The following is a 16,121-nucleotide window of genomic DNA, read 5'->3' as shown; positions in this document are numbered from 1 at the left end:
GTGGCGGTGGCGTGGCCATGACCAAACACAAGTTCAAGGTTTCTTCAAGGAGGAGGAGGAGGAGGAAGAAGAAGGGGAAAAAATTAACACGAATGACCGGAATCTAAACACAACAAAATGTAATGACAACAGGAAGACGCGAATAAGAGTAAAAAGCTGAGCGGAGGAGCAAAAAATTATAAAACGTAAAAGTGGGTAGTGCCACATGAGAAGAATTAGCGTCTTGGAGGAGGAGGAGGAGGAGGAGGAGGAAAGACGCGTGCCACTACTGAATACATGAAGCATGAGAAAACTGATGTCAGAATAAAGGTGGCGAGATAAGAAAACATGAATAAAATGGACAGAATACATATGAGATGGAAAAGGATTAGGAGGTGAAGGAGAAGAAGAAGAAGAAGGAAGAGGAGAAGAAGAAAAGAAAGTGTGAACAGAAGAATGATTAGTAGAAGGAAGAAGAAAAGAGCAATTCATTTAATCTCTCTTTAATTCTGTCCAAAGTCACATTATCTTACCTGTGCAGCCGCCATCGCCCTCTTCCCACCCTCATCCTCACTCTTCACGCTTATTGACTCTCTCTCTCTCTCTCTCTCTCTCTCTCTCTCTCTCTCTCTCTCTCTCTCTCTCTCTCTCTCTCTCATTGTTTTTAGCTTATTTAGTTCGTGACGCTAACACAGAAATCTTCATTCGTCCGTCTGTGCCGTTTATATTTCCAGAGAGAGAGAGAGAGAGAGAGAGAGAGAGAGAGAGAGAGAGAGAGAGAGAGAGAGAGAGTTGGCCAAGACAGGAAACTACGTCCGTTGATCTTTCTTTGCTTTCCAAATGTTCCCACCATCAGAGAGAGAGAGAGAGAGAGAGAGAGAGAGAGAGAGAGAGAGAGAGATGCTTAAATCAATCAAAACTCGTGACATGACCAGCCGCCAGCCACGTATACACCGAAAGACACAATTATTACGAGGTACAAAAAAAGTGACCACCAGTTGAGCAGGAGACAGGGCGAACATGACGGAAATTTTATTAGCCAAGGAATGGGAAAGACGAAATGCGTACCACTAGTGTCTATGTGTGTCTGTCTGTCTATGCTTTTCTCTCACGCCCATATTCTGAAACACTTCCTCGCTACTCCTTCATAATTTTTAAAGGGCTCTAGCTAAAGTGACACGGTTTTTAAAGATGTTTCTGTGATTTTAATGGCATGTTAAGTTTTCTGCATTATCAAAAGGAAGAATACTATTTAAAATTCGGCTATTCGTCTCTGTAGTCTTTGAAAATGGTCGCTCAGTCTCAATCAAACACCAGTCTGTCACTAAATAGGTGATATTCTACATGTAAGTTTAGAATTGTTAGCACAGATTAGTCTTATTCATAAACTCGAGCTTGTGGGTTTTCCTTGCAGTTTGTCGGTGTGGCGAAGAAAAGGTTGACTTATCTAATCTTACCAGTTCTCCCCGTCAGGACACGAGTTTCCCTCCTCTCCTTCCTGTTGGACTGATCTGGGGCTCCGTGGTCTCGATAATTTAAGCGTCCGTGTACTCAAAACGTTTAGGTATCTTAGCTATACCTTTTAACTTCTTCAGTACCACGGCATGTTTTCGTATTCATTCTGCTTACTATTTAGAGATTTTACACAGCTTCTGATACTTATGTGAGGATTAGAACAGTGAATACTCTGGCCTTTAATCTTCTAATCTTTATAAACTCTTCCTAATGTTAATAAAATCGTCTAATCGTACCAAAAACTTAAGATAAAAATGCGTCCCAGTGTTGAAGGGGTTAACAGAGTTTAGTGGATGTTATTGGTGTTTTTAAGGGTGTTTTCTTGATTCTAGTGATAGTTTAACAATGTTCCTACACTGCAGTCACTCTAAAAACACCAGTGAGGAACCGTCTGACCGTCTCCGTGGCCTTTGAAAATCTGGCGAGAGTTTAAACACAGCGTTTAAAGATGCCATGAGTTGTCAAATGAATGTGGGCTATCACGATTATTAGTGACTGCCTTGCTTACCTACCTGACGAGAACTCTTATCTTTGCTTGACTGAGAAATTAGATAAGTGCGAACACAATGAATACAAAGGAAGAATGAGTAGCATCAGATTTTTTCCCCGCGTGCATTGTGTATGTGAGAGAGAGAGAGAGAGAAAATGGTGAGGGAGTTGGTGAGATTACTTAACTGACCACGTAGACCGCACAGTTCAAACTCTTTGGTCTGTCCCTCACCCGAGCCACTGAACAGCCATCGATCTTCTCAGGTAATGACAGACGGCGTGGCGAAGAGGAAAGTGGCGGTGCACAGAATGACGAAAGACTGATTGAATGATTGATGTAAGCCACCGCAACGACTGGCCACGGCTGACACTGTTGTGAATGGCGTAGTAGTTTTAGTGAAGACAGAATTATTTAAAGGGTTGCTTTATCGTAGTTATGATGAGTGATACGTAATGCAAGACGAGTACTGGAGAACATAACAGCGTGAGAAAAGGAGGAAAACTGCAAAAGGACGTCAGATCTAAACGTGACATTCCCTCTAACCTCTTGAGTACCATGACGCGTTTCCATATTCATTCTGCTTACTATTTGGTGATTTTATACAGCTTCAGAAATTTATGTGAGGGATTAAATGGTGAAGACTTTAGCTATTAATCTTCTGACTTCCATAGACACTTCCTAATGTCAATAAAATACACAAATCTTTAGGTAAAAAAGTGACCCAGTATATCAGGGGTTAAGAGCAAAGCTACTTCATTCTATCTATCATGATTGTGACCTCTTACCCTAACACACACACACACACACACACACACACACACACACACACACACACACACACACACACACACACACACACACACACACACACACACACACACACACACACACACACACACACACACACACACACACACACACACACAATAATAACAATACCACAAATCTCTATATTGTTATTTTACCGATGAGTAAGAATTTATAACTATACAATGCTTATTCCTTTGTTTTCATTTCAAATATCTATTGTTATTTGTATTCTTGTATCAACATTAGATTTTACTTGTTCACTGATTTTCAAAGGTAATGTAAATATGCTGTTTTGATTATTATTATTGTTACTACTACTACTACTACTACTACTACTACTACTACTACTACTACTACTACTACTACTACTACTACTACTACTACTACTTACAATCATATACAGTAGTAGTAGTAGTAGTTACTGTAACGTCGTATTAGCATAATCAGTAACACACATATTTTTAGACATAGTGGTAGCGTGTAATATGATGTGCTTTACCTCGCTAACCCGCTAACCGCCTGTTCCCCGCAGACCTGCAGCTGGCGGCGGAGTTAGGCAAGACGCTGCTGGAGAGGAACCGCGAGCTGGAAGTGAGTCTCAAGCAGCAACAGGCCGTAGTGGACGACCAGCTGCAGGAGATCGAGGTGAGGATGTGAACTGCGTATTGAGGCAGAGAGAGAGAGAGAGAGAGAGAGAGAGAGAGAGAGAGAGAGAGAGAGAGAATAGCAGACAGACAAAAAAGAGACAGAAAGATAGATATAGATAGAGACAGATAGATAGAGAGAGAGAGAGAAAGAGAGAGAGAGAGAGAGAGAGAGAGAGAGAGAGAGAGAGAGAGAGAGAGAGAGAGAGAGAGAGAGAGAGAGAGAGAGAGAGAGAGAGAGAGAGAGAGAGAGAGAGAGACTCATTCTTCTATTCCCTACCTTTTACCTTTGTTTTCTTGTCAGCTGACCGAAGGAAAAAAAAATAAATAAAACTCCGATGCTTTTCTTTTTCTTTCTTTTCATTCGTCTGTCTTTCTGTTCCGGTAGAGAGAGAGAGAGAGAGAGAGAGAGAGAGAGAGAGAGAGAGAGAGAGATAATGGATTACTCACGTGTCACTGCCATTTAATTTTCACCAGCAGTAGTGTTGTCTATTTCACACGAGGTGATTTTGGCTTACCGTCTCCCTCCCTTGCTCCTCCCCACCCGCCATCTCTCTCTCTCTCTCTCTCTCTCTCTCTCTCTCTCTCTCTCTCTCTCTCTCTCTCTCTCCTGGTGACCGGAAGTGTGTGAGGCAGGCCGTGAGATGGTGAAACTACAACGATGACACCGGCACTGCACTCTTCTTTATCACCTTTCTCTGCGCATCTCTCTCTCTCTCTCTCTCTCTCTCTCTCTCTCTCTCTCTTCTCGTCTCCGTCCAAGAATATTGGACCGTCGACTCACTCTCAAGTAATTTCTCGTGTATTTTTTAGTCCGTAGTCAAAAACGCTTTGCTCTCTCACCACGACTATTTTCCAGGGCCACAGAGATGATTAGCGGGGTTTTCAAGAGTGTTTCTCCAGTCGATATTGTAGAAATTTTATCACTCTGCCTGTAGAACCATAAAAACACCGTAAAAAACCCGTACACATTTAGATAAAGCCTTTTGAAATAGTGGAGGTGAAGCACAGAAGTGTTTTAGAATTCGGGCCTAAAGTTAGCTCCAAGAAACGAGATTAAGTTTGCTCGGTTTGTGTGGAAACGAATGAAAAAATGAAGTGTTTGATTGACTGAAAATTATTGGCGCAGTGTAGGAAAGATAGAGTAGGGAAAGAAAGTGAGACAGAAGGAAAGAAATGCGTGAAGGATTGGAAATAACTGATCCTTTGGGGAAGAAGTATATAAATCCCTACCTGGGTATTCGTCAAATGTATAGCAATCAACTTTTCTTTTTTTTTCATCTCTATATGAGCTGCTGGACTGGAAGTAACTGATCATTTTGTAGTAGAAGAATTACATAAAACTTACCTATCGTTTTATATTCACTTTGGTATTCGTTAAAGGTAGAGCAATCAACTTTTCTTTTTTTTCCTCTTTTTCTTTTCTTTCTGAGCTGCGGGACTGAAAATAGCTGATCCTTTGTAATAGAAGTATATAAATCCTGTATATAAATTCTTACCTATAGTTTTATATTCACTTCGTTATTTATTATAAGTATATCAATTGACTTTTCATCTTTTTTTCTCGCTTTTCTTTTCTTTCTGAGTTGCGGGCAGTGGTTAGCGCGAGCCAGCATAGCAAGACGGGCTGAGGCACCTGAGAGAAACTTGAACTTCTCTTAAATACCTCCGTGGGCCGGTTGACAGATTTACGCCTGATCATTGTTATGGAGTTAGTGACGCGTGATTAATGCTTTGCTCTACTTACTGTTTATTCTCTCTCTCTCTCTCTCTCTCTCTCTCTCTCTCTCTCTCTCTCTCTCTCTCTCTCACACACACGCACACACATCCACTATTTCAGAAGGCTTTAAGTATATATGAATTTTTAAGGTGGTTTTTATGGTTCTGGAGGCAGATTGACAAGCTTTCTATATTATTAATTGGAGAAACTCTTGAAAACCCCGCTATTCATCTCTGTGGCCTTGGAAAATACTCGTGGTATGAGAGCAAAACGTTTCTTAATATGGACCTCTCTCTCTCTCTCTCTCTCTCTCTCTGAAGGGCGTCTTATTCCAATATTCCATCTGTTTCCACTTCTGAGTCGCATTCCACACCGTACGCCATATGACGCCTTTCAGACTCTCAGCTACTCAGTGCACGTAGCAGCTCGTGAGGCGAAAATTTGTAGATCGTCGTCATTTAGTAAGACCCATATTCAGAAATCCTTTGTTCTCCCACTGCTACTCTTTTTGAATGCCACCGAGATGATTAGCTCAGTTCCCAAGGCTGTTTCTCATGTTGATAATGTAGAAATGGTGTTAATCTGTCACTAGAACATTAACAGATATCTTTAAAAACCCTGTAATTTCAACTACGTAAACCTCTATTTTTTAAATCCACCGAGGTGATTAGCGAAGTTCTCAAGGCTGTTTCTCATGTTGATAATGTGGAAATGGTGTTAATTTGTCACTAGACCATAAGAAATAGCCTTAAAAATCGCTGTAACTTCAACTACATACGTTTCTTAACATTGCTTCAGAATATGGTGTCGAGTGACGGTATCAAACACTGGTATATAAGTAATGACATGCAGTGCGGTGAGGTGGGTTAAAATCGACATTACCGCAGCTTACATATATGCGTAACAGCATGCGGGTAATGGTCTGTAAGAACTTGATTGGTATTACAGTTAAAATGAAAAGACTGTTATCCTTTTCTCTTTTCCTTCCTCCTTTTTTTTCCGTATCTCTGTCTTCCTGCTACTTATATTCTCTCTCTCTCTCTCTCTCTCTCTCTCTCTCTCTCTCTCTCTCTCTCTCTCTCTCTCTCTCAAAAAAAAAAAAAAAAAAAAAAAAACGCAATGCACGTTTAAATGATACCACCTTTTCTCTGGGCCGCTAAAAGGCAAAGGCCCATGTCACTACAAGGTGACAATCTATACACACATCTCTCTCTCTCTCTCTCTCTCTCTCTCTCTCTTGGAAACAGCTTGGAATGCAGTTTAGTACAGCGGAGCACATAAAGAGCGTTGCAAGGTCCGCACGTCGAGAAAGCTGAGATATTCGCAAGGCAACTTCACGGTCGGAACACACCGCAGCGCACAAAAAAGTACCGGCAGTACCAACCACCGGGTCAGCTTGAGGGCGAGGAATTGTGGCCACCGCGGACACAGTCATATTTAACTACTAGCTAAACGGTGTGTGTGGGGCGGGGTGGATGGCGTTACCGGAACCAGTGTTTCTCAGTGAACCTCAGGGGCACCGTTACACCTGAACTTTTGACACCGGTGTGGTCCTCAAACACAACATTGACAGGCATGCTACGACATCCGACCCGTCTGTCATATGAGCAGGCAACACAAGACACAGAATGGAAGACGCTCACTCTCATTCGCATATATTTCATATGTTAATCTGTATTCTGATATTATGTTCCATATTTCTTGCAGTACCTAAGCAAGCAAACAGCTGCTCTTCGAGAGGTGAATGACTCGCGTCTCCGCATCTACGAGCAGCTGGAAGTGTCTATCCAAGACTTGGAGAAAAACAATCAGCGGCTGGCAGCTGAAGGCGCATCGGACAAAAGAAAGATTAAGAGGTAAGTTGATTAGTCAAGCACGGCCGGGCCAGAGAACCTCAGTCTGCGAGCCTCACCATTCTTACAGTGATGGTTCAGTGTTTAGAGTTTTATGTAATACGTCACTTATTACTGAATGATATCCTATAAAAACAAAAACAAAAAATAGTAGTGCGTAGTACTAGCAGTTTTTTTTTTTTTTTTTTTTTTGGGTGGGGGCGCACAACGTGTGATGTAACTAAGTGTGCCACGTTTGATTAAGGTGAGTGTTACCAGAAAATGTTACGCATTGTTGGGCCAGCAGTCCTAACCCTGCCTCTTAATTCGACAGTCTCTCAAGTACTGTAGAGTCACTGGAGTTGCGGTGTGATGAACTCCAGAAGAACCTGGAAGAAGCGAGGACTAAAGTGCAGCAGCAGAACCAGCAGCAGCGAGGCCGCAACAAGCGAAGGTCCCTCCTCCTGGAAGAGCAGAGCATCCGGCGCTCACAGTCTTGTGAGAATAGCCCACAGGTGAGGCACGGCAGGACGAGTGAAGAGACACTTGGCACCTTACATTGTTTAAGGCGGTAGGGTTAAAGAATGTTAGAAATGTATAGCATGAAGGACAATGACTAATCAATGCAGATCACGAGAAGGTTATAAAATAAAGGCATGTAACTAACTTGTTTATTATACAGAGAAATACATAATATAGTCTTGCAGCAAGAGATTTACATTATAAGAGCTCAGGTTTCTGGTTATTATTTTGCCCTTCCTGCTTTTGATATAGTACTAATAAGATAACTTTGTATTTGGAATTTTAGGGGTCAGCTTCCTAAAGTACTAAAAGTACTTACAGTGATTATTAAGAAGCAGCCTTAGTTTTCAACACCTACCATTCCTTTGTAATTATTTGCCATGAATTCTATGAAACAGAATAACATAGCATTTTCCCTCCCTCCACACCCCTTTACTACACAGGAGGAGAAGGAGGAGGAGGTGGATGAGAAGGAGGTAGAAGAGGAGAGTGAGGGTCAGGTTCAGGTAAATCCCAGGCTTGACATATTGCCCTTCCATGCATCCTCTTAATTTTCCCAGCTCGTTCAAATTGGCAAATACTGACATAAATCTTTGTGTAACTATAAATAAACTTTTTTTTTTTCATAACTACTCTTGTTTCTTTAAAAGCATGACATGTATTCCCATTTTGTTGACTGTCTTCCTCTACAAGATGTAAACATTTTATGACTCAGTTTTTGAATTTCTACAATTTTACAATAGCAAATACTATTTCAAGTAATAGACTTTTCTTAATGTTTTAGTATGTGTAAATCAAGGCTGTGGATCCTCATTGTTTAGTCAAATTGACAATAATCAGATGCCTGGAACTATATATATATATATATATATATATATATATATATATATATATATATATATATATATATATATATATATATATATCATCTCTTTTTTGTCTGATTAAGGAAATAAGTTAATGGGAGAGCCAGGTTGTCTCAGCCCACCAAGTAACTGAAGTGCATGATTGATGGTTACTTTGCGCAGTGTTGTCAAAAAATATATAACTGAATATCGACGGCTATTTTTTCCACATCAAATATGTACATGTATTCTTATAATTACAAGAGTGTATATGTTTCACTGGGGACCTATGCATGCAGTGGTTGTTGATTTATCATTGTTGTGAGCCATGCAGTATGTGTACAGCATCTACATACTCATCAGTAGAATAGGGCATGTCAGTCTTGGAATGCACTATAAGTTTTCCTATTTATTTCTATGTACTTTGTATTGTTTGGTATAAGTGGTTGGGTGCAAGTGCATCCATCGTTATGGATGTGTGAAGTTGATAGTTCAGCATTATGGTGCCAGAAAATTTTTGTGACACATATTTTTGAACAGGTCTCAGATGAATGTGCACTGGAAGACCCTGAAGTTCGAAAACGTCTGGAGGAGCTGCAAGAGAAGCTCAAAGCCACACAGCTGCTGTTAGCAACAGAAACTCGAAGGAAGGAGGAACTGGAGATACAACTCGCTTGTACATCTCAGGTAATGACATATTGAAATTCAGTAACTAAAACAGGCAATATTATCAGGACCATATTAACACACTTACCAACATTCTACAGCTACAATACATACTTTTCAACATCCCCATAGTTTGTCTAAAGACCACTTTGTTTGTACGTGATTAACTGCTGACTTTGGAGTATTTTATGAAATGCCTGAAAAAGTTTAAAACAAGAAGCATTAATGTTTTTCTGATCTTGTGATGAAATAAGCCAGAATTTTGATGATGCATTACCACATGGTAAAGAAGACAGAGAGAAGTAATGGTTAGATAGAATGATACATATATTAGACTTATTTTTGTGCTGATATTTGTTGTGTCTTCCAGGAGAATTCAGTCCTTCTTGACCAGCTGGCAGTGCTGCGAGAGAAGGAACTCAACGTGAGAACATTTGACGATGAACTTGCCTCGTTAGATGATACTTCTTCTGGACGTATATGTCGCAAGGTAAGGCTTAGCAAAAAAATTCACTCTACCAATTCATTGCCTTATATATGTACATTTACTACTGCATAATCTTCTTTAAGCAGATTTTACATTTTCCAATAAACAATGATAGGCATTCAAAAAAGCCACTACAGTTGTATACCTCAATGCACCATTTGTGAATTATCTTATTTCCAGTGTCTTGGTAATGTGGATGAACTGGGGAGTAACCCAACGCTGTACGACCTCAATGACAGTATTGAAGACACAGATGCCTCCATTGAGAGCATTCATGGGGAATGTGCTCTCATCCGGCTCAAGAATGGTGGATATGCATGGGGCAGCCAGGTGAGGTTAACTGTTTGTAGAGGAAGTGTGTTCCATGCATATAGAGTCTTAGGAAATGGTGTTTGGTGCCTTTACATATTCATTGCCCCATACAAGTTATAAAAAAAAAGTGTGGAAACCATTTAAAGGAATCTACTTAAAATCTAAGAACATATATTATGAAAGCAGGAGTATCTTTTGCATTCATTTTTTTCAGTTTGCTTCTCATTTTCATTGACATTAAACATTCATCATTTAATCATTGCTTATTTTTGTAATCATCTTAAAAAATAGCTTTTTAAGTTCAATCAGTTTAAACAATCAGAAGCACTTCCTCTTTAGATGACTCATGTTGGTCCACATCACATATTGATGAGAATATGTGAAGTGATTATTGTTTGTTCTATAAACACTGCCAGGACATTTGAAGAGCAGGTACAGCCTCGACAGTAAGAGACTGACAATTGACTGGATGTGAAAGTTTAGCTAACTCCTAAATACTGACAGAATATGGATAGAATGAAAACAGGTTTGCAAACATGCACAGTCACTTGACTCATCAAAGACCCATCCATCCCTCCCATCACTAGTCACCACTGTCTCGCATATATAATTTTTTTTTTTTTTTTCCGTATTCATCATCATTATATGTTAATCTTGCTCATCACTTATAATTTTGTTTTGGTTCTTTTTTCCAACCAGGGTGTCCACCTGACAGGCTTCATAGCCTGTGGGATTGACTTCTTCCTGTTCCTTCTTTTTCTTTTCATTTCTCTTTTTGAGATCCTTCCCTTTCGATTCTTCTTTGGGTATAGCTCACTACCTAATGGAATGCAAGTATTGCCTCTACTGGTGCCCCTGGGCAGATGCTCCTCACTCCAAAATGTATCCAATAAGAAATAGTGTCCATTCTGTGAAGGTTTAAGCCAGTGGCGTAAGTAAATCTCGTAGGATTATTGTGAGAAGAAACTATTCATTGATATTGGCTTAAGATAAAATATTTATCATATATTCATTGAGAGTCCTCTTATTCGAGTTGTATAGCACTTCTATTTACCGCCGTGACTGAATGGCCTATGTGATCATTCATTGTATAAACAGTGTATAGAACTGTTTGTTCCCTGCTGGCCTTCCTCTGCTGTCCATCAAATCATAAACTTGCTAGTCAAAAATAATACCAATTTAAGCTGCCCTAATAAGGATGATACAGTTGCATTCCCTTATATATTTCTTGGACTGCTTTTAAACACACTTGTTGCAGATTTAATAATTACAAACCTAAATATCCATTAGCTTGAAATATTAACTAGTATGAGTGCAGATTGCCTTGTTGCCTGATAAACATTACCCAATAAATCACCATAACCAAGAGAAACAGATGTGAAGTAGTAAATTAGTCAATTGATGCCTGTCTGATTGGTGATAAATTTTGTGTGTATGACTTTTTAATATCACTTGGCACTGATTGTACTCTCCATTGATGATTGTCTTATTTTCTTCTATCAGCATGTATTTCTTGATTTCCTTTGTTTGTGCAGGAATATATCTATAGCAACACCCACTTGTTCTAGAACTCTTAAAACCATCTCCATTCAGTCAGTTTATGGAGGAACTTAGGATTGAGATCTGGGTGTGATTATGAAAAATGTACTCCAATAAAGGGCTTGAGTGACTGATATTGATGGATAAAAGGACTTTCTCTGGGTTGTGTAGTATATTTATCTTCTATTATTTAATGGTAAAATTAGTAAAGTGTTAAAAAATTGATCCTTTTCAATGTTATAAAAGTTATCTAAAAATAGCACTTCACAAAACTTTCGTGGAAATTGGCAATACTTTAGAAGCTGCTTGAAATATTAGAAGTGAGTGTTGGAGTGAGTAGTGTCTGTTTTGTTGTATAAGAGTTCATAGATATTGTTGTGTAAGAGTCTCTAGGTAACCCTGATAAGTAGTTCATACATTGTACTACATGCCAGGTTCACTTGAGTCAACATTTTGTCACTCATTTGCAGTTTGCCGGCTATATTCAGGCCACGTACTTCATGGAGACATTTTTGCTTCAACATACAAGTATATTAATGACTGTTCACCAAATGTATTGTTGACTGAACACCTGACTGGCAATTCCTCAAACTTCACACTGACTGCTTTAGCTCTTCACCCAAAAATAGAAAGACTGGTTCAGATTACATGATTCCAGAATGTTCAGGCATTCTGAATAAGGGTGACAACTTTTTCTGTGCATGATGATATGCCATGATATACTTTGTTCTAATCATCTTTGTGTATTACAGTTTTAAATGCATATGTTAGAAGTTGCTTTATATATAGCTTGTGTGTGCAGACTCACACACACACACACACACACACACACACACACACACACACACACACACACACACACACACACACACACACACACACACACACACACACACACACACACACACACACACACACACACACACACACACACACACACACACACACTTTTCTCTGACTAGCAAACTTTTATCCTCAGGAATCTTTGGCGTCAATTGGACAAGTGGTCAATCGTGTGGGTTCCGGAGGTACTTCTCCTGGTACAGAAGCCAGCGATGCACCACATAATTCTCTTCTGTCTGAGCTTGACACTTCTTATCGTATCCTAATTGAGAAATATGAAGCCCTTCTGGAGGCTCGAGAACAGCAGCAGCAGCAGCAGCAGCAGCAGCTACAGCAACAGCAGCCTGAAATGGGTCATGAAGGCCTGGTGCACCCTGGAGTAGATGACATGTCAGGACCCATGAGTCTGATGATGACAGACTCATCAGTGCACAACACAACACTCACTACAAAGTGTCAGCGATGCAACACATGTGCTTGTGATCTCAAGCCAGCTGTTGTTAGTCACTCTAAAGGCAGCAACTTAGAAGAGTTTTCAGAGGTGGAGACTTCCTCTTCTGGTTTCTCAGATGGAGAAAGTCGTCTCATCAATAAGGGTACTCAAACTGGAGAGGAGCTGTTACAGACACAAGCTGACATTCTAGATGACTTGACTCCAACTGTCCATGCAAAATGCTTAGACCTCAGCTCTCCAATTAATCCATGTGACAGGAGATTCCAAACCACTCCAGAATATAAGAAGCTCTTCCAGGAAATCTTCACAGTCTTAAAGAAAACAGTAGATGAACAAGACACACAGACGCAATCTTCCAAGCCATCGAAGACGCCTCAGAAACAAGATATTACCAAAGAAAATTCAGTGACTGAGCCCATCTCATCAAAAGATGACCATAATGGGACAAAATTTACTGGGCAAACTATGATTTCACCATTGGTGGAAGGAAATGAAACTGTGAAATCTCCACTATCTGAAGTGAAAGATGCCACCTCCACACAGAATATCCCACCTACCCAAAGTAAACCATGTGAAGAAAAAGAAATTGTCACAGTATCAAAGTCTTCTGATGCAGGCATCACTGAATGTTTGAATTCAGATGACAAAAGAGAGGGTCAAACGTCAAGTACACCAGAGAGTTGGCATCATAATATGGACCACAGACCTCTTCGCCCGGATTCTCTGGACCTCAGCTCTGGAGGTGGTTCAAGACCGTCAAGTAGACAAAGGCGCAGACGAAAACGTCATCAAATTATGATTCAGACTGTCCAGGTGCAACACCAACACCAGCAACAACAACAACACACAGATAACAACTGGAATTCACACCAACCCCAATACCAAGCACATTACAATAGACAAAGCTATCAGAGGCATCAAAGGCGAGATAGAGATGGCCTCCACCATCCCAACCACCACAACTACAGGCAGCCTGATGACTTCCCAGACCTACACAACCAACCAGATGGAGGATCAGGGGAGAATGGCAAGACCAGAGTGGTTTATAACTCATCTCGTGGTGGGGGACGTTGCGACCACCACAGGTCACGAAAGCACCGCAGGTCACAGCAAGAGAATACAGAACAGAAGCATTCAGGTTCAGATACAGACTCCAAGGGAAAGCCAACTACTCAGAAAATAAACTATCCATCTGTTGAAGTAGCCAAGTTAAGAAGACTGGAAATGACATATGCAGAAGTTCTCAAGAATTCCATGAATAGGTCATTCTACAACAGAAGGTATTAAGATAACTCCTTTTGACTATCTTAAACATTTCCAGTCATTATCATTTAAAAGTTTACTTAAATGGGATTTTTGTCTGAAAGTCATCCAAAGCAGAGATTTCAAATGATAAATAACATACCAGCAGATTGATAAGAATTTGTTATGTACATAAGAAGCCATGTATATACAGATACAAGTCACTGGATTTTTGGCATGTATTTATTTTCTGCCTTTAGTGTGCCAAGTAGAATTTAGTTAATGCTTTTAGTTCCTGTATTGACTTGCACTTTAGTTGATGTCTGGACTAAAGCAGGACAATAATAGTTTTTTTTTTTTTTTTTTTTTTTTTTTTTTTTTCCTCCTTTCTGTAAAGGCTTTTCAGCTGTCACATTATTGCTTCTGTGTATATACAATTCTTTTATTCTCTCTCCCAACACTCATGGAAAAGAAAGTCCATTCTATGAGTGAATGCATTGTTTTGCTTGCTTGAGCATTCTTTGTCATCTTATTCTTTCTTATGTAAACAGGTGCCAACAGTGACTTGATTGACCTCCACAGGAGAGGGTAGTGTGCCCTAGTCTGTGAAAGCGTCCACTTGTGACCCGTGTGTTTATTGTACAGGCAGATCTTGGTGTCAGGATGGGGAATGAGGCACTAATTTGTCAGTTCAGCTTATGTTTGTTATGTGCCCAGAGTTTTTTTTTATCACTCTCTTACCTATCCAGTTATAATTTTCCATGTACAATAACCAGCTAGGTTTTTTGTAGTGACCAGCACCTGCTAACAGGTTGTAAGCAAAGGTAGTAATGAAATTGTGATATTTTTTGTATCTACAGTTTGTTACTTTAATCAGGTATTTATGTGTGTGACTCAGTATTTTGTGATAAAATTCTTGTTCAGTCATGCACATAGTTTTAACTTAAAACCGATATATTATTTTCTTTTGCAGAGAAACTACAGTAGTTGCATTTTGTGTGCCAAAGAACAGGCAGGTTTTCTGATAACTCTTCTCAGGCTCTGATTTCATAGTAATTCTTAATTGAATAAAAATAATTCTAGGGTTAATAACAGCAAATAAACACAGATTGTTATGTACAATAATACTTTCAAACTGTCCAGTTTTTCAATCTAGTCTGGTCAACCTACATATCTACAGTATTGTTTAGAATTTATTATATAGCAACTGCTAGTAAGTCTGTGTGTTATATCATGGTAATGTTTTCACTGACAAGAAGTGCAATATTATTTTAATATGGTAACATTTCAAGCAGGCAACAATGAACTCATAAATATGCTTTGATTTGCTACATAACATTTGCAAAATGCAGTATTTACCTGCCAAATTGCATAGTGAAAGACAGTATGGATAAAAGAAACTTCCATTGACAGTTAGCAAAATATTAATAGCACACATTCTGTTCCCAGTTCATAATTGTTCCATGATCTCAGTAAATTTGTGAATATTCTGGAGATTGGCAGGCAGTTTTCTGCAGTTTCCTTACCATTGAAATATATTCTCAGAGTCAAGATTCCTCAGAAGATTGAAAGCTACCTGAACAAAACTATATGTGGGTAAAAAATATTATATATCTAAAAATGTTATCATTTGATTGCAATGATTATAAACTTTATAGATGCTGAAACAAAAATAATTCCCAGAACAGTTACTTTCTGTCAGTATGGCTGTATAGGTAAGCTGAGCTGAGGTTCCATGCAAATAGTAAACCTGCAGTGCATTTATCTTTCCACTATAGTTATGCATTAGCTTGCCATTCATTACAGATGCAGGTTGCTTATACATACTGTTAACCTGAGTGAAGGGAAATATATGTATATGACAGATCAGGTGTTATCATTAACCTCTAGAAAAAACTAGTTGATTGTGAATGACATAGATTCATGAGACAAAAGAGGGTGTATTGCAAGCATTATTTTCTCCTCAATGTTCAGTACAGCCTCAGACTAAGCAAGTAGCAGTGGCTAAGGAATGTAAACCAGTCTCTTGCCATGGAGCAAGTGGGGTACTGGGCCGAGCCTTCAGCGACCTGGTACAGCATGGCAGTTGTTCAGCAGGCATGTCAACGAGTGTAGCAGACAGCCTCACCAGACACCCTAGCTGTGGTAGGTTAACATTCTTGCAGTGGTACATGACAATGTGGGAGCGATGGGTGTTTGGACAGCAACGTACGGCTGTACC

General features: G+C 39.6%; 1 protein-coding gene across 5 annotated transcripts in view; it reads left to right on the top strand.

Moving 5' to 3' along the window:
• LOC123504266 (myosin heavy chain, non-muscle-like) overlaps window positions 1–15,766 on the top strand; it is a 124,396-nt gene extending 108,630 nt beyond the window's left edge. For 3 of the 5 annotated variants that reach the window (XM_045254666.1, XM_045254662.1, XM_045254663.1), the window contains exons 3-10: window positions 3,327–3,439; window positions 6,866–7,014; window positions 7,325–7,505; window positions 7,956–8,018; window positions 8,898–9,044; window positions 9,394–9,513; window positions 9,691–9,840; window positions 12,341–15,766. In XM_045254666.1, coding sequence (XP_045110601.1) covers window positions 3,327–3,439; window positions 6,866–7,014; window positions 7,325–7,505; window positions 7,956–8,018; window positions 8,898–9,044; window positions 9,394–9,513; window positions 9,691–9,840; window positions 12,341–13,945 — 2,528 coding nt within the window. In that variant the 3' untranslated portion in view covers window positions 13,946–15,766. The remainder of the gene's footprint in view (window positions 1–3,326; window positions 3,440–6,865; window positions 7,015–7,324; window positions 7,506–7,955; window positions 8,019–8,897; window positions 9,045–9,393; window positions 9,514–9,690; window positions 9,841–12,340) is intronic. The other 2 variants (XM_045254665.1, XM_045254664.1) reach the window with 1 other exon arrangement.
• The last annotated feature ends 355 nt before the right edge of the window (window positions 15,767–16,121 follow it).

The sequence above is a fragment of the Portunus trituberculatus genome, chromosome 15 (genome assembly GCF_017591435.1).
Source record: "Portunus trituberculatus isolate SZX2019 chromosome 15, ASM1759143v1, whole genome shotgun sequence".
Classification (NCBI taxonomy): Eukaryota; Metazoa; Arthropoda; class Malacostraca; order Decapoda; family Portunidae; genus Portunus; species Portunus trituberculatus.
Note: the sequence above shows the minus strand (reverse complement) of the source record. Positions and strands in the feature narration are given on the sequence as shown.